Source organism: Sinocyclocheilus grahami, unplaced genomic scaffold (genome assembly GCF_001515645.1).
Source record: "Sinocyclocheilus grahami isolate Dianchi unplaced genomic scaffold, SAMN03320097.WGS_v1.1 scaffold914.1, whole genome shotgun sequence".
Classification (NCBI taxonomy): Eukaryota; Metazoa; Chordata; class Actinopteri; order Cypriniformes; family Cyprinidae; genus Sinocyclocheilus; species Sinocyclocheilus grahami.
Window position 1 is genome coordinate 508,963 of NW_015506093.1, and position 24,937 is coordinate 533,899.

The 24,937-nt window shown below is 38.3% G+C and overlaps 2 protein-coding genes and 1 long non-coding RNA gene across 3 annotated transcripts; 2 read left to right on the forward strand and 1 right to left on the reverse strand.

Moving 5' to 3' along the window:
* The first annotated feature begins 934 nt into the window (after positions 1-934).
* Positions 935-2,452, forward strand: LOC107564181 (uncharacterized). The gene is made up of 3 exons (XR_001606192.1): positions 935-1,023; positions 1,723-1,757; positions 2,020-2,452. It is a non-coding gene; the product is annotated as an uncharacterized lncRNA (long non-coding RNA).
* A 3,838-nt stretch (positions 2,453-6,290) lies between these two features.
* Positions 6,291-7,341, reverse strand: LOC107564173 (uncharacterized). The gene is made up of 6 exons (XM_016249182.1): positions 7,222-7,341; positions 7,095-7,187; positions 6,885-7,055; positions 6,759-6,818; positions 6,654-6,692; positions 6,291-6,620 (listed from the first exon to the last, which is right to left on the reverse strand). The coding sequence occupies exons 2-6, from the start codon at positions 7,164-7,166 to the stop codon at positions 6,291-6,293; spliced, it is 672 nt and encodes a 223-aa protein (XP_016104668.1). The 5' UTR covers positions 7,167-7,187; positions 7,222-7,341.
* A 3,732-nt stretch (positions 7,342-11,073) lies between these two features.
* On the forward strand, positions 11,074-24,126 carry LOC107564158 (leukotriene B4 receptor 1-like). The gene is made up of 5 exons (XM_016249167.1): positions 11,074-11,317; positions 19,533-20,219; positions 21,472-21,672; positions 21,744-21,784; positions 22,061-24,126. Exons 2-5 carry the CDS (start codon positions 19,542-19,544, stop codon positions 22,374-22,376), a joined length of 1,236 nt encoding a protein of 411 aa, XP_016104653.1. The 5' UTR covers positions 11,074-11,317; positions 19,533-19,541; the 3' UTR covers positions 22,377-24,126.
* The last annotated feature ends 811 nt before the right edge of the window (positions 24,127-24,937 follow it).

Below are 24,937 nucleotides of genomic sequence, written 5' to 3' on the forward strand. Positions count from 1 at the left end.
GAGAAAACAACTCTCGTTATGTCGATATAACGAGAAAATTAAGTCGTTATAACGAGAAAACAACTCTCGTTATGTCGATATAACGAGAAAATTAAGTCGTTATAACGAGAAAACAACTCTCGTTATGTCGATATAACGAGAAAATTAAGTCGTTATAACGAGAAAACAACTCTCGTTATGTCGATATAACGAGAAAATTAAGTCGTTATAATGAGAAAACAAGAAGGAAAAAAATTATAATGCATGGCCGCTTAGAACTTCCGTAGTCTTTGGCTAGATGTGTTAGGGCTTTTTTCCTCTTTAACAAAAATCACACATGGGAATGAGAAACAGTAGCAGGAGGAAGCTCGTATGCCAATATAGGTCAAACATATGATCATATCATCTGACTTTTAGAGTCTACATTTGCAGATAGCAGAAATTAAGTAGTGTCCAAATAGCAGAGAAAATGAATATAATTAATGTCCAGCATTTTGTAGATTAGTGGACAGGCAGTCAGTTTATTATATGAGGAGCTGTTGCCACACAGTTTCTTCAGCACACTGACACATCCCCTCCTTTGACTTTATTTAATCACTTACACAATTTTAGTTCATGTTGGGGACTGTGTTTGTTGGTTGTGGTTACTGATTAGAAAAGTATTAACTTGATACTGAAAGTTATTTTCCAATAGGCTTATATAAGAAGAAAATGAAAGCTACTGTAGATCATACATCAACAACCTGTCCACTTGATGGTGGTGCAACAGAATACATGATAAACGTATTAAATACTTACATATGCTTTGGATTCTGGATTGACAATAGGGCAAGTCTACGCAGGTTTAACAACATATTTGTGGAACATGAAAATGAAAGTGTTCAGTAAAGGTGTATGTATAATATACAGTATATATGCATAGCTCATAGTGTTGATGAATGTGAAACTCCCCTTGCTGTCTGCAGTCTTCATTCTGTCTCTTGCTTGATATTTCAACTTAGCCAACAGTCAAAGAGTGTCAACAGACAGAGTTCGCAAGTGGATGTAAGTAGTGTGTCCTTGTTTATTTTATCTATCACTAAAATATTATATTTGGTCACAATTTTTGTATATTTGTATTTATGTAATTTTCACGATTTCTTTCTCATAGGCCTACATGGCTTTAAAAAAAAAAAAAAGTTTAATCTATGTCCAAAAGTAATACACAGCCTAACAAAAAAATAAACAGACAATTTTTTTTGGCAATGTACTCCAGTTGTAAAGCTGAATTGAACTGTATTACTGCAGTCCTAACATTCTTACGTATTTCATGTATTAATTTATACTCGAAATATCAAAAGGATGTGTCAATTGAAGGACATAAACAATCCTAAGCACCTCATCATTGAGAACAAAACGATTCTTTAATTGTTTTGTTATTCCTAATTGTTTTACTGTTTACATTTTTCTTAAGCTTTTCATTGTAACTTACCTCAGTGTGACAACATGCCCCGCTAATCTTCCATTCTAACTTTTTTTTTTCTCCATTGGTTAAAAATGTATTTTCTAGTCAAAACTGAAAGGCATCTATCTATTCAGGGCAGTAAATTGCCACCTTTTACTAATAAAGTGTTATTTTGACGCCCTAATTTAATAGACAAGCACAAATATACAAACATCCATGAATGAGTCTGGATATAAATAAGTATCCAGGATTTTGAATAACTTTGAACCTAACCTTTTTGAATATTACTTTTATTACAGACGCCAACATCAACAACAGAGAAGGATAATGGGAGGTTTGTTAAAACATCACCTAGCCTGACACATTTTTGCTAAGGCATTGCTTCCATAAACACATTATAGATCATTAGCAAAGATTGAATTTTGTTTTACTGTTTATTAATTGGCAGCTTAAAATAGGCAATTTTCAACATGATAGAACTGCTGAATTGTCCTATTTATGGCTGTGAAGCTGCTTTAACATAATCTGTATTGCCTAAAGTGTTATAGAAATAAAGGTGACTTGACTATAAAATCTTGTGTGTCTGCTTCCAATAGCCAATGTGTCACGTAAGATTGTCGGAGCGATGGCAGGGGCGGTGACTGGAGGCTGTCTGGCCATTGTAGTACTGGTGACCTCAGTCGTGATTCTTGTTCTTGCAAGCCCAAACATTCCACCACAGACGCAAAGATTCATAGACACTGCACTAAGTAAAGGAATGGAAATAGTAACAATCCCTGTGGGCGGAGGAGTTACAGGAGGAGTGACAGCAGGGGCAGCAGTGACACTGGGGCAAGTAGCTGCAGGTGTCGTTCTTGGAGCTCCGGCTGTAGGAGCTGTTGGAGGAGCCATCATTGGATGGGAAGCAGCAGGAGACGCTGACTCAATGTATGATGCAATGACGAGAGCAATCGATCAAAACTTTGAGCTGGCAAAACATATAACTGAGAATGTTCACCAATTTAAAGCTGTTGCTTTTAAAACTGACAAAATGCCAAATGCACATAAAAACAAGTAAATATTTAACATTACATTTATGAAAGCAGATCTGATTTGCTAATTTGATTTTGCTTCAGTGTAATCAAAGTATTTACAGGCATTTATTTCATTTTCCTCTGTCGCTTTTAAGTGATCAACTCAAAAGGATTTATCGCTTTGTTTCATATAGTCTGTCTAATAAAAACATGACATGTTTCATGATGTATCAATTATCAAATTTTTTTATATGTAGCGTAAACACTACTGTTGCTGTCGTAGAAAACATTTTAAAATAGAATTCTATTCTAATCCTATTCTGAATTATTCATTTTTTATGATAATAAAAATAAAAACAGAATTGATAAGTATAATTCGGAGGATGTGAAAATAATAATAGTTCAATAGTATGAATTGACTCAGTATGGAGACATGACCTGATATGTTATGTAACTCTCTGTCCAGCAGATGACACCCATGCAACGTGAGGTATATATATATTAATGCTTTAAGTCAAAATCATTGATCCTTTATTTAATTCCAGGTTGGAGTTAACATTTGTTATCAGAATGCATGAAATATAGTTTCTCTAATTACCTGGATTCAACCAATATTCAATCACACTTGAAATGTGAAACGACAATAACAAGGATAGGAAATACCTTTCTTTGTGTAGTAAACTGGAAGTACAACAAAACAAATCAATTTGAAAATGAAAGTTTGTTCATACTAATGCTGGTGACCGTGAAATTAAAACCTACGCATCTTTTCAACTTCTGTGATGAATTCAAATAATGAAGGGCCTTGCTATTGAGCTTTTACTCTCTCACAGAATAAAAACACATTTTCAGAGTCCCGATTTTCTGTTCAGGACACAATAATGTTCACATTTGAAGAATCTTCTGAGCTTTTAATTTGGAAGTTCTTTCTTCTATATATGTCTTTAATATCAAATTATTTTTCTAATGACAATGGTATAATATGTGCACTAATTTAAGACAGTATTAGGGATGGCCTTTTTGAAGGATTATCTTAAAACTAAAATTAACGTATCGTAATATATATACATGTTTATGCATACCGTCAGACTGAATAATTATTATAAAACATCTTTATTTTTCAGACAGAACTTCAATATATATATATATATATATATATATATATTATGGAGATGCGATGTGACATGTTATGTGAAGTCTCAGTCCAGCAGATGGCACACGTGCAACGTGAAGTCATACAAGGATGCAAACATCTTTACTCTTATGCAGCAGATTTCATGCAATTTTCATGCAACGTTTGGCATTTAGACAGACAGAAATATATTTTTCCCCAGTCATCTCAATGGCAAAAGTGTCCAAATTTACCTGGATTCACCCTAGTTAATAAGTTCGTAAGGTTTGTGTACTAGATCACATTAAAAAAAGAAAAAAAAAAAGCTTTCTGGCATGAGCGCCATCTGCATGTCAGATCATGGGTGAATCTTGAGCTCTTGTAACATTTAATAAGTAATGTTTTTTTTTAAAGTGCTGGTTCACCAATCTGAAAGGCTGGATGACTTCTGTCCCACAGATGGCGCTTATTCAAGGAAGTCGAATAGCCTACCTTGAGAAAACAGTCTGTTAGCATTCCCATGACTTTTCTAAAAAGGTTTACAGAGATTAAAAAAAAGAAGGAAAAAAAAGAAAGAAAATAGAATTACATTTGATAGAATTACATTGGACGTTTGATAGGTGTGTCTGGATAAGTTAAAGTATGTGTGTGTCATTTACACTTCTATAATTATGTAGCTATGCACGTAAAGAGTGCAAGAGATAAAGCAGCATGCGCTTAGTTATGAGTATTTTCTATTAAGTTGCTTTAGGAATCATCCTTCGTTTAATTCCAGAATGGAGTTTACATTTGTTATCAGAATGCATGAAATAGTTTCTTCAATTACCCGTAAGCAGAGTGAAATGACACAATTAGTACGTCCTCAGAACGTGAATAATGAACTATCATTTCCCCAGGCAGCTATACGTACACAACCCGCCCTGAGTCAAAAACGGTTCGCATTGATCCTGTTTAATGTAAAAGATTACTTAAAATACCAGATCCATTAAAACTGCACTCAGACTCACTCATATCCCACCACAACACACGTCATTTCCCTGCCGAGACCCTCATAAAGCAGCACGCACTGACACAACCTGATCACGAGGCTACAGATTACTGGAAGAAATCACAACACAAATGTCATGAAATATACGTACTTGCCAGAAAAGGATGTTTCCATTGAAATCACATTAAGATTATACATGAAAATAGGAAAATCACTAGGGTAGACTGAATACATTTGAGACATGTGTACAGTTGAAACACCTTAAATAACTTGCGTGCACAGGAACCTCGCACCGTGATTTTTGCTCCGCGCATGCGTATTAGCGTTCTCTTTAATCGTGGGAAATTGGAAAGGTGTGCATATTTCCACCCCGAAGATATCGGCAAAAGTTTTTTTTACAAGATAAGATTTTCACTTCACCATGTCCCTTCCACAATGACTAGCTTATGATCCTTTTATGATTGTTAAACTTAATTTATATCATTGCAAACGTTACTCTGTGCTCTAAAAATAGACATATTTTATGACATTGTGCCCTGCAAGCTCTTTGCATAATCTAGAGAAACGTGCGAGTATGTCAATGGGGTAGGGTTGAGACGCAGTGTATCAACTGGACCCGGAATGGTGTCCTATTGCATCACATGCTATTTAGTTGTACAGTGTTATGATAATAGGTTACTCGTATTACCAGTACACTTACTATTATTTGGTATTAGCAAATGTCCGCACAAGTATAGTAATGCCAGTAAATTCTAACCTTATGGGAACATTTTGTTCGGTCCCCATGAGGAAACAAGCTTATACATCATACAGAATGATTGAAAATGTAAAAACAAAGAAAGTTTTAAGTGATGGGTAGGCTTAGGGGTAGGGTTATTGAATAAAATATACTGTCTGTACAGTATAAAACCACTACGCTTATGTAATGTCCCTATAATGTTAGAAATACCTCTGTGTGTGTGTTTGTGTGTGTGTGTGTGTGTGCGTGTGTGCTTGCGTGTTTGTTAGAGTTTGCAATGTAGTCAGTGAGTGGGCTTTATGTTTGTGCTATTCCTGTTACAGGATGCCCCGCGTCAGAATTAGGACCACGAATAGAGGAGTGCCAGCAGAGCTCTTAGTAAGGACTTTAACCAGATCAACTAGTTTTAATGAAAAAAATGTGGAGACCTTCAACAATCTGGCCACAGTCTATAGAAGGTATGGCTTTGAAGCCAAAGACATTTGGAATGTCGACGAGACCGGTCTCACGACTGTCCAAAATCCTGGCCTTCTTGTTTCCACAAAGGGAGAACGAAGAGTCGGTAGTGGGACATCAGCTGAGAGGGGAGCTCTTATCACCATGGCACTGGCAGGCAATGCTCTTGGCAACATTATCCCTCCACATTTTGTCTTCCTCCGAAAGAAGTTCTTGCCACATTTTATCCGTGGTGGCTCTGAGAGTTTAATTGGTACAGGAAATTGGCAGTGGATGGATGCAGGAGCAGGACTTTGTTGTCTTTCTCCTAGCATTTTGTCCAACACCCTGGCCACAGAAGAAAACAAAGTCCTGCTCCTGTTGGACAACCACTCCTCCCATGAGTCAATAGAAGTCATAAACTTCTATCGGGCAAATGGTGTGGTTATGTTATCGTTTCCACCACACTGCTCACACCAGCTGCAACCACTGGACAAGACTGTGTATGGGCCACTTAAAAAACACTTCAGCTGTGAGATGGACAAGTGGCACCGGGAGAATCCAGGAGAAACACTCACCATCTATGACCTGCCACAATTGCTCAACAACATCTTGCTGATGAGAGCATCACCACAAAATGTCAAAGATGACTTTCTTCCAGCTTCAGTGACTGACAGACCACCTCCAGATGAACCTCTTCCTGGGCTGTTCACCTCCACCTTCATATCTGCTCCTGAGCCATCCACCTCCACCTTCATATCTGCTCCTGAGCCGTCCACCTCCACCGTCACATCTGCTCCTTGGCCATTCACCTCCACCTTCATATCTGCTCCTGAGCCGTCCACCTCCACCGTCACATCTGCTCCTTGGCCATTCACCTCCACCTTCATATCTGCTCCTGAGCCGTCCACCTCCACCGTCACATCTGCTCCTTGGCCATTCACCTCCACCTTCATATCTGCTCCTGAGCCGTCCTCCTCCACCTTCAAATCTCTTCCTGGGCCATCCACTGCTGCCTTCATATCTCCTCTTGGGCCATCCCCCTCCACCTTCATATCTGCTCCTGGGCCGTCCACCTCCACCTTCATATCTGCTCCTGGGCCGTCCACCTTCACCTTCATATCTCCTTCTGGGCCATCCACCTACACCTTCATATCTGCTCCTGCGCCGTCCACCTCCACCTTCATATCTGCTCCTGAGCCGTCCACTGCTGCCTTCATATCTCCTCCTGGGCCGGCCACCGCCACCTCCATTTCTGCTCCTGGGCCGTCCACCTCCACCTTCATATCTCCTCCTGAGCCGTCCACCTCCACCTTCATATCTGCTCCTGAGCCGTCCACCTTCACCTTCACCTTCATATCTCCTCCTGGGCCATCCACCTACACCTTCATATCTGCTCCTGGGCCGTCCACCTCCACCTTCTTATCTGCTCCTGAGCCGTCCACTGCCACCTTCATATCTCCTCCTGGGCTGTCCACCTCCACCTTCATATCGCCTTCCTGGGCCTTCCACTGGTGCCCTGGCTCTTCCTGAGCCAACAATGACCCTAAATTCAGATGGTCTTCAGGAAGTAACCCTCACTTTAGTTCCTGTTCCTCTCTCACTGCAAGAGGAGGAAGTCACCACCACTAAAGTAAGATAAATTGATTTCACTTCAGGTGACCTGTTGGCCATCAAATGATGAAAAATACATTTTCATACCTTTGTGAGTGTGTGTATGTTCACCAGGAGAATGTTTGAGGAAAAGAACCAGTAATATTCTCACTGATACCCCTGTAAAGGAGGACCTTGAAGAGAAGAGAAGGCCCTCCTTAAAAGTGAAAAAATAGACAAAAAAAAGAGGGAAGGAAAAACTAAAAGAAAACCACAGAAGACACCCAATGTCTGGTGTGCAACGAGTGGTTTTCTATGTCCCGGCCGGGAGAGCAATGGGTATCGTGTTCAAGCTGTGGCATGTGGTCTCATGCAGAGTGTACTCCTGGTGGCCAGAGCTACATATGCCACCACTTTGAGTGACCACTGACCATTAGTTTTGTTTTCTGTTTTTGTTGTTTTACATTACTATTTCCATTGTTATTTTGTTAACTTATCTTTACATTTTGTACTGTTTGCTATATCTTTTCCAGTGTTAAATACTTTGTTCCTATTTTGTTTAACTGAATCTGAATTAAATAAAGCAAATAAATAAATCTGAATGTAAAAAAAATGCACAACTAATTTATTACATTTGCAATGGGTGTCTCAACCTTGGTACTGTTTCAACTGTACTCTATGTGGGTACAGTTGAGACAAAAATGCACCTTATGTTTATGAGCTAATCGTGGAAAATATAAACTACTTATGGCTATAACTTTACTTTTACTTTAGTTTTACTTTAATAAAAGAAATTAAATAAAAATGACAAATGTTATAAGAACAAAAGGTATGAGTATAATAATGATTCTAACATAACACTAAACCAAACACCAAAAAACAACTACATATGTGTATGTACAGCCACACACATATGCATATACATATACTTTTACTTTACTTTTAGTCATTTAGCAGACTAAATCAATTATCAATTCATGATATTTTAGTACACAAGCAAAATAAATATAATGTGAACAATCACTTAATTTCAGCATCTAGTTTTTGTGTAATGATGAAAAAAGCAAAACGTAGAGACACTGTACTCAGTCTACTCTAAATATGAAAAGTATCCATCATCTTTTAAACACAGTAGGGGAGCGCGGGGCACACAGTAACGTGGGGTTAGTTGTAACACACGTGGTTTAAATATTTCCACACATGCTAGCATAACCAAATTTACAGCATTTACTAGTTACCATATCAGCATTATATAGAGAAAAAAGTGCGCCAAAATGCATAAGTCTTTTGAAGATATCGCTGAACATTTATTTTACCAGAGTAAAATAAAATTTCTGGCTTAAGTAAATTTTTCATCTCAGTTTTTATTACTCATTTAAAATGAGACAAATCTGCTATTATTTTAATCTCCAATCTGTTATTTATCAGTTTAGATAGTTCTTTAATGCTTCGCTAACTAGCAGAAGACACTAACCAGTTTTAAATTCCAGTTGTGCAGATGGGGTATGTTGTAACACTGTGTTACAATGTGCCCAGCCATTATTAAACTATGCAATTCTATGACATTAGTGATGTTTACACTATTTACTTTAACGCATTTTAATGAGAAACGACAAGAAGCAGGTGAATAAAGACTGACAGTCAATGTTTAATGTTCAGAAATTATTATTTCAAGACATGAAAAGCATTTTGGCTAGTTTTTGTGGGCCGTCCCAAGCATGATTGCAATGTGGTCATTGTCAAAACTCCAAAATCTGATTATTTTTAATTCTTAAAAACGTCATATATTATAACACAATATTATTTTATTTTATTGACAAAATATTTTTTGTTTGTCTTGTATATTTTTTTCATGATATGAGATAACATTTTAAGCTGTCATACAGTCATGTTACAACGTGCCCCTCAGATGTTACAATGTACCCCACTTACGGGGCGTGTTGTCACATTTAACTTCCAATTTTTGAGGGTAAATAAAGAAAAAACGTATACACTATAATTATGAATCAAGGCGACATATTTATACTAGACAAGTATGAAATTACACAAAGCGTTTTAACACTAAAACTAGCTTCTAAATCTGTGAAACATTAGGAGTAGTGAAGAGGACTCCTAAGTCACTAAGACCAAGCCACAAACTGTCCTAAAATGTCTATTTGCTGGCAATCTGCCTCGGAACGTAAACATTTTTAGAAACATTTGATAATGACCTTTTAAAAGGTTACTCCAACTCCAAATTGTCAATTGATTACATACTTGTTTTCATTAACCAGTTGGGCAAGAAGTAAAATATGTGCTTGTGTCCAGTTTGTTTTTTACATTTGCATGTATTACTATCAGTATCAGCCATGATTATTCTACTCTGTTAATTAAAAGGCTATTTACATGCATTTCCGCTAACTGTTTTGAGAAGCATTACATGTAAGAGGCTGACAATAAGCTGAACATATACTTGTCTAATTAGTGACACTTATCCTGCATTTTAAAAATCTTTATTTGAATGTGGCAATTAAAATTTTTTATTTTTAAACCTTTATTTGAATACAGCAATACCTGCTCTACAATATTTCCATGAATAAATCTCTTACAGAGAATATCAGCCAATCACTGTGTGCATCGTTAGTGAGCATGCTGACACCATCCATAGCAACGAGGTCAACCCCACCCCCTTACTCTTTGCTTAAGACTTCTCTTTATTCCTTAGTAAAAGTTTGTCTCAGCAGCTTTGTGAATAGGTTTTAAGAGAAAACTCTTAGCTAAAAACTTTTACTGCTATTAGAAGAACTCTTAGTGGTAAGATAACATGTTTTGTGAATACAGGCCCTGTTGTGTCTGTGATGCTGGCTTGTTTGTCACTGTGCTTAACCTGGTCTCTCCCTATTGGTGCTTTTTAGTGCATTCCTACCTCTTTTGGGGGTAGACTAAAGTATAAGCTTGCTGCTTTCCTGACACAGGATACCAGGCTGAGCTCATGTTCAGAAGTAAAAACCGCATTGGAGCCCTTGTACCCTACTGAGGGCAACATGCTTGAGCCCTGCTCAGCTAACTCTTGCTTCCTTTTGACATATCGGGTCAGTGTAGCAACAGGAATGTGGAACTCCTCAGCTACGTTCGTAATTGACCTCCCCTCCTCTACTACTTTCGAGGCCCTCTCTAAGAGCTCTGCTGGCACTCCTCTATTCGTGGTCCTAATTCTGACGCGGGGCATCCTGTAACAGGAATAGCACAAACATAAAGCCCACTCACTGACTACATTGCAAACTCTAACACACACGCAAACACACACAAACACACACAGGTTTTTCTCATGGGAACCTAAAAAAAATTTCCCATATGGTTAGAATTTACTGGCATTACTATACTTGTGGGGACATTTGGAGTGGAAAGATGCACACCTTTCAAATTTCTCACGATCAAAGAGAACGCTAATACGCATGCGCGGAGCAAAAATCACGGCGCGAGGTTCCTGTGCACTCTCAAGTTATTCAAGGTGTTTCAACTGTACACATGTCTCAAATTTACTCAGTCTACCCTAGTGCAGATGAGCAAACACTAAAAAAAAATATGTGTACCCAAGTAACCGTGTGCATGTGTGTGTGCTAACAGATGTTTGTACAAGCACCTGTGTGAGTGCAGGATGCTGATTCAGAAATTACTAACAGGAGGCGGAGGCTTGATCAGAGGCGTGCTGTATCTCTACTGGAGGCGTGTCATTGACAGCTGTATATTTCGAAATCTATTAGGACAGATTATCAAATGATAAGATACAGTGAAGGTAGGAAGGCAGGAAGGAGAAATGCCACCTTTCTAGAGAGAGAGAGAGAGAGAGAGCGAGAGATGAGGCTGCACAGAATGTAGAAAGAGTCACATAACTGTGTGGAACATAGAGAGGAACGACAGACGACTGCAGTGAGAGCACCGGGGAACTGAATTACCCGTGGAGGAACTAAGAAAGAAAGAAAAGGGAAACTTTGCTTTCACTTGTCGTTGTTTCAGCCTCTTTAACTCTCAGAAGGTAAGAATCGTTTCCTGCATTCTGATCATATCTGAGTCGGTCAGTCAGTTTGAAGATCAGGGTTAATTATTATCACAGCAAAAGGGATATGAAGACATGCTTCAACTGTATTTAATCACTGAATATCTTAACACCATATCTAGACACATTTTGTTTTTATGTCTACATTACGAAGTTTACATTTATGCATGTAGCAGATGCTTTATCCAGATCATTCAAGGAATACATTTTGCCAGTATGTGCTCTCTGGGAATTGAACTTATGACCACGGTGTTGCACCATCTACCATCTGAACTACAGAAGTGATTCATTAGTATGATTCATAGCTGTAGTAAACTTTATTAAAGCAGCAGCTTCTTAAGGTGTTTTTCAAGAAATGATTTACAGAGGAATGTATGTGCGGTAGTGTTGGTTAACTCATCTGGAAAGACATGCAGGGAAAACTAGCATGCCTAATTTTTCCCAACTTTCCAAGCTGTTAGTACATCTCGGACCAGCAACAAACCAGCTAAAGGTGGAAAGCAGCCTGTGACCATCTACGCAAAGGTTCTTTATTGGCATCTATGGTTCTATGACGTGACGTATAGCCAATTATGGTGTCCCATACTCAGAATTTTTGCTCTGCATTTAACCCAATTTAAGTCCACACACACGGCAGTGAGTAGCGCGCACACACACACACACACACACACACACACACACACCCAAAGCAGTGAATGAAAATAATGGTTCTTTTAGAAACAGCTGACTGAAAGGTTCTTTGAGGAACCAAAAATTGTTCTTCTATGGCATCGCTGTGGAGAAAAGAGAAAAAAAACTTTTTTAACCTTTATTTTTAAGACTGTACATTATGTTCTCTCAACTCTGGTCCTACCTATAGAAGTTAGCTCCAACCCGAATCAAACCCACATGAACAAGCCAGTCAAGATCTTCAGGATAACTAGGAAATTACTGGGAGGTGAGATTGATCAGGTTTGGAGCTAAACTCTGCAGAACAGTGAACCTCGAGGGCCAGACTTAAAAAGCCTTGACATACAGTACAACCAGTGTTGAGTTTACGCGCTAAGATGAGCAAACACCTCCCGCTACAGTATGTCGATTAGCAATGGATTATAAATATACATACTGTAATTATATATGAAAATACCTGAGGTGGTTTTAAGAACACGGAAAAACTATCAGTCAAGTGTGTATTGTCTTAATGTTTAAACATTCAAAGTGTTTCTATCTTCTTTTATTCAGTTACAACAATAGCTTTGTCATTATTATTTATTTGTCATTATTATTATCATTATTTGTCATTATATTTCCCGCAGCATCATTGGTTCTATTACTTCTGTGATGCATATGTGGAGTTTCAGCACGAGGGCGCCCTCTGGCTTCTACTATGAATAAAACAGACATTACATGCGTTTATAGCACTCAATAATGGCCAATTCATTCAAATAAGTAGACATATGGTAATCCATGTTTTTCTACAGTGTACAAAAAGTGTACTGGAGTTTTAATTTTAGTGTACTGGAGTTTTTTTTTAAATATCATTTTAAATCCCAAATTGCAAAAAAAAAAAACCAAAAAAAAAAAAAAAACCCAGGTATTTATTGAACTGTGGGCTAACTGTATTGTTGCGTTCCTACTGTTTATTCTAAAATACTGTATAACAGGAATAGCACAAAGGTGTGTGTGACTGAGTGCTGAGATGGTATCTTATGATTAAAATAAAAGTAAAAAAAGTGATGTGACATGTGGCCAAGTATGGTGACCCATACTCGGAATTAGTGCTCTGCATTTACCCATCCAAAGTGCACACACACAGCAGTGAACACACACACACCGTGAACACACACCCGGAGCAGTGGGCAGCCATTTATGCTGCGGCGCCCGGGGAGCAGTTGGGGGTTCGGTGCCTTGCTCAAGGGCACCTCAGTCGTGGTATTGAAGGTGGAAGAGAGCACTGTACATTCACTCCCCCCACCTACAATCCCTGCCGGTACGAGATTCGAACCCACAACCTTTGGGTTACGAGTCTGACTCTCTTACCATTAGGCCACAACTCCCCCAAATATGCATGTATGCATTACATTATAAAAAATACAATGGGCATGGCACTATTTTGGACGTGACTTAACCTACAAATACCATTGCACATAAATATGGTAATCATGTAGTATCATTAGTTGACTATCTGCACCATGTTACAGTTAAATTTATATATCACACTCCCACATTATGCAACCCGTTCTATATTTGGGCTGTAGACAGTTGCCAATGCTGTTTTTTAATATGATCACTATCAGCAATCCAGGGAAAGTGTGTTTGGGCGTCCACTCATGTCGGCGCACATCTCCTCACATATATTTGCTTTTTTTTCCTGTGCACGTCACTAGAATATTGTCATCTGTGTAAAGCGTGTTAAGACTCGCAACTTACGTTTCAGGCCAGTGCTGTACGACACATCATCTGCCGAATGAACCGTGTGGAGTAACAATAATGTTTAGATGTTGTCTGAAGGAAACAAGGATAATAGACAGGATTTATTCTCGTAAAAAGCCACAAATGCGTATGTTTATGTGCTGTGATTTGAGTCAGAATCAGGTGACTGTCGCTGTAGCAGGTGTAGTCAAGCGCTCATTACTCTATTGTGTTCTCACCGAGGGCGTGTTTGTCTTTTTTAGTGGGTGTGAGTGGATTATCACGTCTGTTTGAGGTGTATGTCTCAGACGGTGACGAGACTCCTAGACAAACATTGCATACAGTCCAAAGACTGGCCACACTGAAATGGGAATGTCAGAAAGTCAATCCAAGCGTGTTAGACTTCACTTTAGCAAATCTCGTTATCAGCCCGCCTTTCTTTCTTCTGATCCCGGTTCTGTACAGGTTTGGCTGTGGTGGAATTAGGAAAGAATTGTGAAAGATTTCTGGAGCACATTTATGCCAGCAGAGTTCATGTCTGGTCTCGCCATCAGGAAGCAGGTTTTATGAGGAAAAACATTTTCGAGAAATTCCAACTTCTCACACATTTTCTCATGAAACTGAACGTAAATAAAAGACTTTCTGTATATGGTACCTGTGGCTTTGCAATACTGATGTTTTCACTGAATAGTGTTGTAACAAGCTGTGATATAACTTTGACTTTTATCTGCAAGCAACGTAACACACAAACACAAATGTTTACATTGTATATATTCATTTATTTGTTAATTACATTTCCTTTTTATAGGCAAAATGTAAAAATGTCACTTTGTGTGTCACGATTGGCTTTTGCACTGAATTTTTCCCCATTTTCTTTATTCGTTTCCATGTTACATCCCTCCTCCTCTGCTCAGACATTATATTATTAGCTTTTTAAATTATTTATACACTTAGGTGTAAGTTTCATTTAATGTTTTATATCTACTTAACCAAGACAATCTGCTTTTGATGCACTTTTTTTGCCATTTACCATGCACTCTCAGAAAAAAAAGGTACAAAAGCTGTCACTGGGAGCGGTACCTTTTCAAAAGGCACACCTTTGTACCTAAACAGTCCATATTAGTACCTAAAAGGTACAAAAGTGTACCTTTTGAAAAGGTTCTGCCACAGCTTTTGTACCTTTTTTTCTGGGAGTGTGCCAAACAAATTATAACCCAATATAAATTGTGAAATGTTGATTTTCTACTTCAAAAATTGGTTTTATTTCCATAAAACCTTTATATTTATACACAGAGACTTAGAGCTTATACTGTTATATCTTGTATCCTGTAGCTCATTTCTGATTTGTTAAACTGACAGCATTACGGTCTGCCAAAATGAGGCGATCCCTAACCTTTAAGCAATAGTGCACTCAAAAAGTAAAAATGTGTCTCACTCACCCTCATGTTGTTCCAGACCCGACTGACTTTCCTTCTGTGGAACACAATGGAAATTAATCATATTGATCCAAACTGCTGGTACCCACACAACAAAAGCAGCTTTCAAATTCCAGAAAAGTCCAAATCTACCATAAACAAGTGGTTTTCAGTCCCGGTCAGACGGGCGTAGCTCTCGCCTGATTAGCTGAATCTGAATCAGGTGTGTCAAATAATAAAGCCCAACAGAAGATGCAATGCTGCGGATCCTCAGAATTAAAACCCACTGCCATAAACCATCATAGAAGTCCAAAAACAGTAGTACACTGTAAAAAATGACTGTGAATTTAACGGTAAAAGACTGTAAAAATGCTACTGTAAAAACCTGTTAAATGGTTAACGGTAAATTCTCCTACTATATATGGTGGAAAAAATGTATTGGACATTACATGTATTGGACATTAATTTTACGGTAGTATACCGTTTTTGGAAGTGAAAAAGACCGTATAATTTACAGTGAATAACCGTAAATTGACATTCCCAGAATTCCCTGCGTTACATTTCAAATTTGATGTTTTTTTTGTTGAAATAACTATGTTTCTTAGTTTTTTCTTATCCGTTTTGTATATTAGGGTTGTGTGTTACACCTAATGTTGTTAAATGAATGTTTATTGCATTATTGCAGTTTCATGTGTGTTACCATGATGGTGTTTGGTGTTTGTGTGAATGACGCTGTGCACCTTCTATATATACATGTATCTGTACAAAGGTACAAAACAGATTTCAGTACTTCAATAGGCTGGTATATTAACATTATATCAGTTAATGAAATTACGGTATTTAACTGTAAATTTAAGTTAAAACCTAAAATGCTGCTACCATATTTTTTATGGTAAAATTCCAGCAACCACAGCTGCAGTTTTTTTACCGTAAATTTTACGGAATTTACAGTGTACATATGAGTTTTGCACTAGTCTTTTAAAGTCATATATTGGGTTTGAGACTGAAATTGAAGGTATTGTATTATTGTGTCTTGCATGTCTAGTAACTGACTATGATGTGTCAAGTTTGACTAAGCAATAATACCAGATTTGAAGACAACCGCAGGTAAACGTCTGTGTAGATGAAAGCAACTTGAACAATTTTAAACAATTCCCCTTTTGTGTAACTCATTAGAAAGTCTTACAGATTTGGGGCAAAATGAGAGTGAGTAACTGATGACAGCTTTCAATTCTGGGAGAACTGCTGCTTTGATGATTCAAATCGCTATACTCTTATCCATGACCGTCTTCCCTGACCTCTTACTGTTGTATCTGGCCACAAAAAAGATTTGCAACATTAATGACTAGACAGCTCCTCAGTGAGTGATGATTAAATCCAAGCAGCCATGTGACAAACTGCTCATGTAAAGGTCAGGAGGAAATGAAGTCTGCCTACACAAGCATTATTTGCACAAATCATGGTCACGGCACAAAAACAAGGTTCTTCAGAACTGCAGGCCACCAGCCCATGCGCTTGTGCTCCAGTTTCACGTTTGAAGTGGGCACTGAAGCAGGAATACAGTGACTGATGGAAATGCCTGATGTGGTCTGGTGAAGAGTGTGATGCCATAGTTTCACAGCTTCAACCACACCTGAATCTGATTCTCATGATTTTTAAGACCTTTTCATCTGCATACGTCAGTTCAGTTTTGACAAAATATCATTTTTGTATGTATCAAATCAAGTCAAATACATGTTTATTAATGTTATTTAATGGAAGATTTGAAGTGCATATTGGAAAAGCATCATGATGTGCTTATTGCACAGGTCAACACATCATTCCCAAAACTCCCTTTTGTGTTATTTCATAACTTTGATGACTTAACTATTACTAATTATGTTAAGCAGAAATGTGAGAATCTTATTTCTTTACAGTTTTTAGTTATTTTAGTTTTTATTAGTGCTATCTATCTATCTATCTATCTATCACTGAGTTTACAATTTTGTCACATGTTATAGTCACCAAATCATTCCCATAACTCCTTTTTGTCTTATTTCATAGCTTTGATGGCTTAACTATTACTAATAATGTTATGTAGAAATGGGGATATATTATATGTTTGCATTTTGTAGTTTATGTATTTATTTATTTATAATTAATATTATTAATAGTATATTAATATAATTTGTATTGAAAAATAGTATCTCTTGTAATTAAAATTAGGACTTTTAAAATATGAAAAAATTCAAAAGTCTTTTTGAGAACTTTATTTCGGTGCATATATGATTTAATGTTCAGTAGCCCTGTGAAACGATACTTCACCAAAGATATGCTTGCCTTAAAAATCACAAAAACAATCCCACTCATTATGAGAAACTAATAGCACCATGCTGAAATAACACCACTACACCAACTAAAATCAAATGGATAAAATGGTGTTTTATTGCGTGACATCTTTTTAAAATGTCAATTGAAAACACGCAGGTGTACCTTCTAGTCAAAACCTCAGTCAGCATAAATGACCACAAATCATTTCCTGTATGAACTTCCTGCAGTGCTAAACATGCAAGGTTTGTGGGCAGAATACTGCCTATTTCCTACAAATACTGGCACGCGTCACATATAAAGACTGAGTTTGCACAGTGTCCATTGTCAATTCTTCAGATTCATTCTGCGTTTTTCTAGACATTCACTTGTCGTGTTCTGCGTCTCATATCTTTCCTGTCTCCGAGGGCCTCTAATGGACGCAGTGTTCTGGTCGTCTGTGTTCTTTCACTCAGTGTACCGCATTGGTGCCTCTTGAACGGATGGTTTGTAGTTATATTGAATTGTGGCGATCATGTGCGAGGACTCCTGTAATCACTTCAGCGGAACGTGTTTGTAATGCACCAGGGAGCCTGTCAGCGTCTGCTGTATGCTAATGCCTTCACTAATGTACAGTAAGTGGCTCTGCGGAGATGATTTTTTCCTCCGGCCGCCACCGAGGCATGCTGATGCTACAACTCTCTGACCTGTGCTGCTATCTGAAGACCACAGACCTCATTTACAGTGGCTCACACCCTCTTTATGAGCGTCTAATATCGAAAATATATCCAAAATTCAAACAAATGAGTTTGCACTTGATATACATCCACATATGTTCGGCTGCCTTTGTGGTTTATCAGTATTAAATGTTATATTAGGGCGGGTTATTAGAAGAACCTGGAACAACTTCGCCAAGGAGTCATTTGCAGCAAACATACCAGAAGAAAAAGACCATTTATTTTCTCCATAGAGAAATCAATTTCTAACTTCTGTTATAACCTCTCAAGACAGACCAACCATGGACTCCCAGGTTATTAACTGTTGGTATGCTTCTATTGAAGCTGTCGTTCAGAATAATTTCAACTTCATGTTGTAAAGAGTAATAGTCAAGTCAGTCTCATTATACTCTCAAACTACGATTAAATGTATTATTAGATACATATTGTTTTTATTCATTTATGTCATGCACATTAAGTACAGTCCTTTTCCTGTTCATATTTTTTTTGGTTCAAATCAAAGTTTGTAATTTTGCAATTCGTCTCATCCAATTCAATTCCTATGGAGGAAATAAGAAATTAATGGAAAAATAATTCTGGATACAGTACTGCTGAAAATATCTTTGTTATCTACTGACTTCTAAAACAGATGCCATTATCAAATTAAACAAGTTCATTTGAAAATATCAGTTGATCAGTAAAATGATGCTCTGTCAAATCACTGTGTAATGAGGAGCGATAATAACTCTATGTACTATTGAAATTAGTGTAGTAACCTCTTACTGGATGCATATTAACAGAATTAACTGGAAACAAAAATGTTACACAATCAAAAAACTGTGTTACAGGAAATTATGTCACCGTTTTTTTTTTTTTTTTTGGAGCTTCAGTTATACACTTTTAATGTTGCATATTCACAGTTATTAAATCTATATCTATATAAATACACACATATAGTGTTGTTGATTACATTTCAGTACTACTTTTATTCAGCGAGAGTAAAAACATTGATTTCTATTTCAAATGAATCATGGTTTTGATGGAAGTACTAAGTAGCACAGCTGTTTTCAATATTGATAATGATCAGTTTCTTTTCCCCCCCCCTGAAAATTCTGCTTTCACCACAGGAATAAATGACATTTTATAATATATTCACATAGAAAACCATTATTTAAAATTGTAATAATGTTTCACAATATTGCAGTTTTTACAGAATTTTTAATCAAATAAATGCAGCCTTGGTTAGCCAAAGAGACTTCTTTTAAAAGAAAAAAGAAAAAAAATATATATATTTTGACCAGTAATGTAAGTCACCGTTTTGTATTGTATTTAAACCAAGCTAGATTGTCACTGCAACTGACAAAACATTCTTTTTTTTAACCTTAGATTGCCAAGATGACCTTGAACCACAATGAGCTCCTGTCCTCTTCTCCTGTCCTACATGTCACTCCGTCCTCCACCCCAATTGTCCTTCCCAGTCCGACTCTGAATATGTCAATACAGCATGCTGCCAACTTCTCCTCCGGCACGACTAGTGGTAGCGAGACGATCTTGACCAACAGCGTCGGAGCGATCACTGGCGCAGCGATCCTCGGCCTCGTCTTCCTCCTCGGCGTCCCCGGGAACGTCTTCATCATTTGGAGCATCTTGGCCAGAGCACGGCGTCGCTCCATCACCACCCTCCTGATCCTGAACCTCGCCTTCGCCGATGGCTTCCTCATGCTGCTGACGCCCTTCTTCATGGTGTATTTGGCTCAGCGCAGTTGGATTTTCGGCCTGGCGCTGTGCAAAGTCCTGTTCTACCTCTGCTGCGCCAACATGTACGCTTCCATATTTCTGATCATGCTGATGAGTCTCCACAGGCTGGTGGCGATAGTGTGGCCGAAGCGTATCGGCGCGCTGACGAACCGCAGGATGCTCTCGCGGGTGCTGGCGGGACTCTGGGTTCTCGCTCTGGGACTCTCTGCGCCCGTTTTGGTTTTCAGGACCACCACCGAGGACAAAAAAGAGCCTCTGAAATTCGTGTGCGACTGCCAACACCAAGACCAACACCAACACCAACAATCACAATATGTGAGTCTTTTCTACATTAACATTTCAGATTAAAACATATTACATGCACATCCAGGAAAAAAAGCACACTGAAATGAATGAAGCTCTTCAAGAGGCTGAAAATTACATACATAATGCATGCACACTCAGTAGTTCACCCAAAAATTAAAATTTGCAGAAACCACCCCCCAGGCCATACAATATGTAGATGAGTTTGTTTCTTCATCAGATTTGGAGAAATGTAGCATTGCATCACTTGCTCAGCAATGGATCCTCTGCAGTGAATGGGTGCCATCAGAATGAGAGTCCAAACAGCTGATAAAAACATCACCATAATCCACACCACTCCAGTCCATCAATGAACGTCTTGTGAAGCGAAACACTAAAACGTTTATAAGAAACAAATCCATCAAGACGTTTTAACTTCAAACCGTTGCTTCTGGCCAAAACACAAGTCCATAATCCATAATAACACTTCCTCCAGTGAAAAAGTCTGTCTCCTGTTGTTCTCTCACATCAGAATCCACACATATGTTTGTTTAGAACTGTTTTGGCTCGTAAACATTTGCATATGTCTTTCCTAATTCAGATGAGATTACTTTTTTTTACTGGAGGAAGTAATATTATGGATTCGTATTTTAGCCAGAAGCAATTTTGAAGAACATCTAAATTATTGGTTATGTTACAACCTGTAACCAGTTGCAATCTGATATTACAATGAGTTGGGATTTGATTAGCATAAAATGCATAACAGCTTGAATGTGCAAAATGCGGTTTTGGTGTAACCTAAAAGTTAATTAAGCCTTATGCAACATTTGCTCATTGTAAGTATGCATCAGTTCTCGTAGAAGCATCTTTGGCTGCTTCTGTTCTGGGAATGTTTTTATCAGGTTGGTACATCTAGACCTTGCAATGTTTGGAAAAATCAAGGCTCTGTGAGGTTAATTGGAAGGGAACTGTTGGTGAACGGCAGTAACTGGGCCCTTCTGAGTTGTTCAGGTTCTGCTATTTATATCATTCTCTTTTATTTGGCAGTTTGAAACTTGCTCTCTATAATGAGCTTCTCCACATCATGACATTGTCACGCAAATAGTGTTTTGTGCCAAAAAACATTTGGCAGAGAACTATATTTTTCTCATTTGTAATGTGTCCAACATGCCTTCGGGCAGAAATATTTTCGATAAGATCAAGGGCAAAATTCAAATATCTACAACAGTGTTCGTTCATTCCCATTATGGCTCTGTTATTTCATGACAGTGTTGTTCATCTGCAGGAGGTGATGCAGTATGGCATGGAAACATTACTGGGCTTCTTGTTGCCATACGGCGTGATCATAGGCAGTTACGTGTGCATCCTGCGCAGAATCCGCCAGACGCGCTTTCGCAGACGCATCCGCAGCGAGAAACTCATCCTGGTGATCATCATCACCTTCGGACTCTTCTGGCTGCCGTACCACATCATAAACATGGTGCAGGTGTGTGTCTGTCCATCAAATACCTCATTTCTCAAATGTGAAAACGCCCTAATCATGTTTTCCTCACACAGGTGGCTGCAGCTTTACTTCCGGAAGATTCAGCAAAAAAACAGTGAGCAACTTAAAACACTCACACCAGGACCTCAGCAGCTCTAAAATGAAGATCAACCGCTCATAGTCCAGCTCAGAGTCCAGTATCTCTTAAGCATATTTGATTAAATTGTGCTAGTTCATTTAACTTTTTCTATTAAATGCAATTAACTAGTAATGTTTGAGTGAAATTAACTCACTTAGTAACTCTGACAAGGAAAGCTATGCTTCAAAATGTAGGTTTTTAAATTCAGATTTTAAGCGTTAAAACGCTAACCAGCTGTTCTTACTTCGACAGACTAATAAATGTCAGGACGAAGCTGCGAGCGCTCACCTCTACCGTGGCCTTCGTCAGCAGCTGCATAAACCCCGTCCTCTACACCTTCGCCGGTAAGTCGTACATCCAGCGGGAGGGTCTGGCCTTCATGGCGCGGCTGTTCGAGGGAACGGCGCTAGAAACGACGCGGAGGATCCGACGCAGCAACCAGAACAGCCGTGACCGAGAGAAGGACACCGACGAGGGAGACAGTCTCAAAGACAAAGACTCCGACTCCAACACTACTGCGAACGCAAACTCGGTTATTAAAGTTGTGCCGCAGAAAAATGGTAAGTGAGCGTCTGGCTGCGGCTTGTGACGGGAAACTCAATATACAGTGGGATGTGCATTGTTAAAGGTTTTGCACGGTGGGTAAATGAGGACAGCTTGTGCTTTTGTAACAGATGGAGGTCAATCCAAGTTTGTATTATAAAATAAAAACTGTGTACCCAAAAACAAAACGAGAACAAGGAGCCCAGTGCCTAAGCCAAACCATCACCAGACCGAGGACCGAGACTGCCACAAGTTTTTAACATCGACTGATGGGCTAAACAAGGAACAGGTTCTAACTGTTAAAAACATGGCAAAGAAAGTCCACAAATCCGACAAACGAAGAGTTGTATTTAAGCAGTGCTTTCAGAGAACCGCTTCATGTCGTTGTCCAGTAGAGGGTATCACGCAACTGAGAGACAGAAGATCCCTTCAGGGCTGCGTTTCCCAAAAGCATGGTAAGACTAAGTTGATGGTAGAACCATTGTGTCAGGGTTCTCTGAGTTGTGTTGTGTCTGAGCACATGGCTGTCTTTGTTTGTGTTTGCCATGTGCTCCTCTTGTCCCGCCCCCTTGTTTCCCATTACCACGCCCCCTTGTTTAGTGCTTGAGTCCTCTTTTTTTGTCAGAGTGTTGTCAGCTGTTCCTCATGTCTCAGATCCCTTTTTGTTGTGCTCTCTTTCCCTCTTATGTTGCCAGTTCGTCTAATATAATGTGCTGTTCTCCCTTTTCGCAATAGTCTGTGGTGTATTTTTCAGCTGGTTCTTGTTTTGTTCCGGTGTATCCTTGCCCTAGATTAGTATTCTTCAATGTTTTCTGCTTTACTGAAATTTAGTACTGAACTTTAAGATGGAACCCAATGTCCAGTTACTGTTTTCTTTCAAAATAAATTTCCATGACTTTTGATTAATGTTTAAGGATGTATTTATTTTGTTTTATGATTTGACAGATTCTGCGAAACTGCGTTGTTAGAAAATGTATCATGACATTACATTTCCTGATAGCTCTAGATTTTGCAGTGACCCCGGATTACAGTAAAATAGAGTGATTTAGAGTTTAATGGAGACTATGTTGTCATGGCATCAGTGAATGAGGTAAATAAACGTTTGTGTGCTTAATTATATCACTAAAAGTGTTATTTCCATTCCTATTTTTTTTATTATGTAGGCCTACTACATCATCAGTCATATTAAATGTTATTATTTATACCGATTCATGTCTGCATGTGTGTTCGTGTTCTGGGATTATAATGATGATATTTGAAAAACTGAAATTATGATCCGTTGTAAATGTGTAAATATCAGCCATGTGGTTTTAGTATCTGTCATGGAGGCCTTGTGTGCCAATAAATGTATTCATCGGCAAATGAGTTTACATGAATATTCATTAGTTTCCATAATGTGGGCGTGTCATTGTGACAACATGCAAGCAACTTGTTTAAAGGATTATTTCCAAAAGGTAACGAAGTTTCAATGTTAAGCATCAAAGCATTAACTGCAACCGAGTCAAAACAATGCATCGTTTGTATAATATGATAAATCGTCTGAGCTGTTTTGCCTGATTGATTACAGGCACACAGCAGAGCAAACAAGAAGCGAATAACCGGTGCTAACCCAGGCTAATATCATCTTTTACTATTTGATGTGCTTAGCTTTTTTATTTCATTTGTGAGACTTTCATTTTTATTTGAATAGTTGGATTAGTAGCCAACCTAGTTGTCATTGGTGACTAGTACTGCAGTTTGTTTACAACAATGCTTGAAATAAACCTCTACAAATGTATCTGTGGCCTAATAAAATGCATGTAAGCAAGCCTGGTGGGAGTATCCTGTGTTTTTTTTTCATATTATACTGGATATCATGTAGAATTATAATTAAAGTCACACAAGCAAATGTGCATTAAATGTGCAAATGTCTTCTTTTTTATTATTAAGCTTTTTTTAAAACATCAAAATCTTTCTACATTCACCTGTTTTGGGAATCTCCAAGTATTAATAGATTATAAGAGATTAGACGGATAAGTGCACCCAAATATGACAACTCTGTCATTACTTACTCACCCGTTCGAAACCAGTTTGAACAAAAAACACTGACACATTTCGCAAAGTATCTTCTACAGACGAATGAGTCATGCAACCTTGACACAACATGAGCGGGAGTGAATGGACCTACAAAAGCACAAGTCAAATACAGAACAAAAAACAGCATTGTGTGACAGTTTTAGGGAATGTGAGAAAGAACTACTACTAATAATAAATATCATATGCATACATTGTGTCTGTTCTTTGACCATATGTTGCACTGAAAAACAACCTACTTCCATGTCATATGTTTAAGAATGGTGTGTGAAAGCATCCAAAATATCATGATCCACAGTGTTGTGTTAATCATGTTTAACATTTAAAAATCTTATTCAAAGTGTTTTTTTCACATTTTACAAGTATAGATATTGTACTATCAGGGCTGGATCGGTAATCGGCCATACCGGGCATTTTCCCGGTGGGCCGACGCACTTAAGGGGGGACAGAATTTATTTATTTTTGCCAAGGACCATCACGCAGGGACAGCGAGCAGCCAGTGGCCCATTGGTT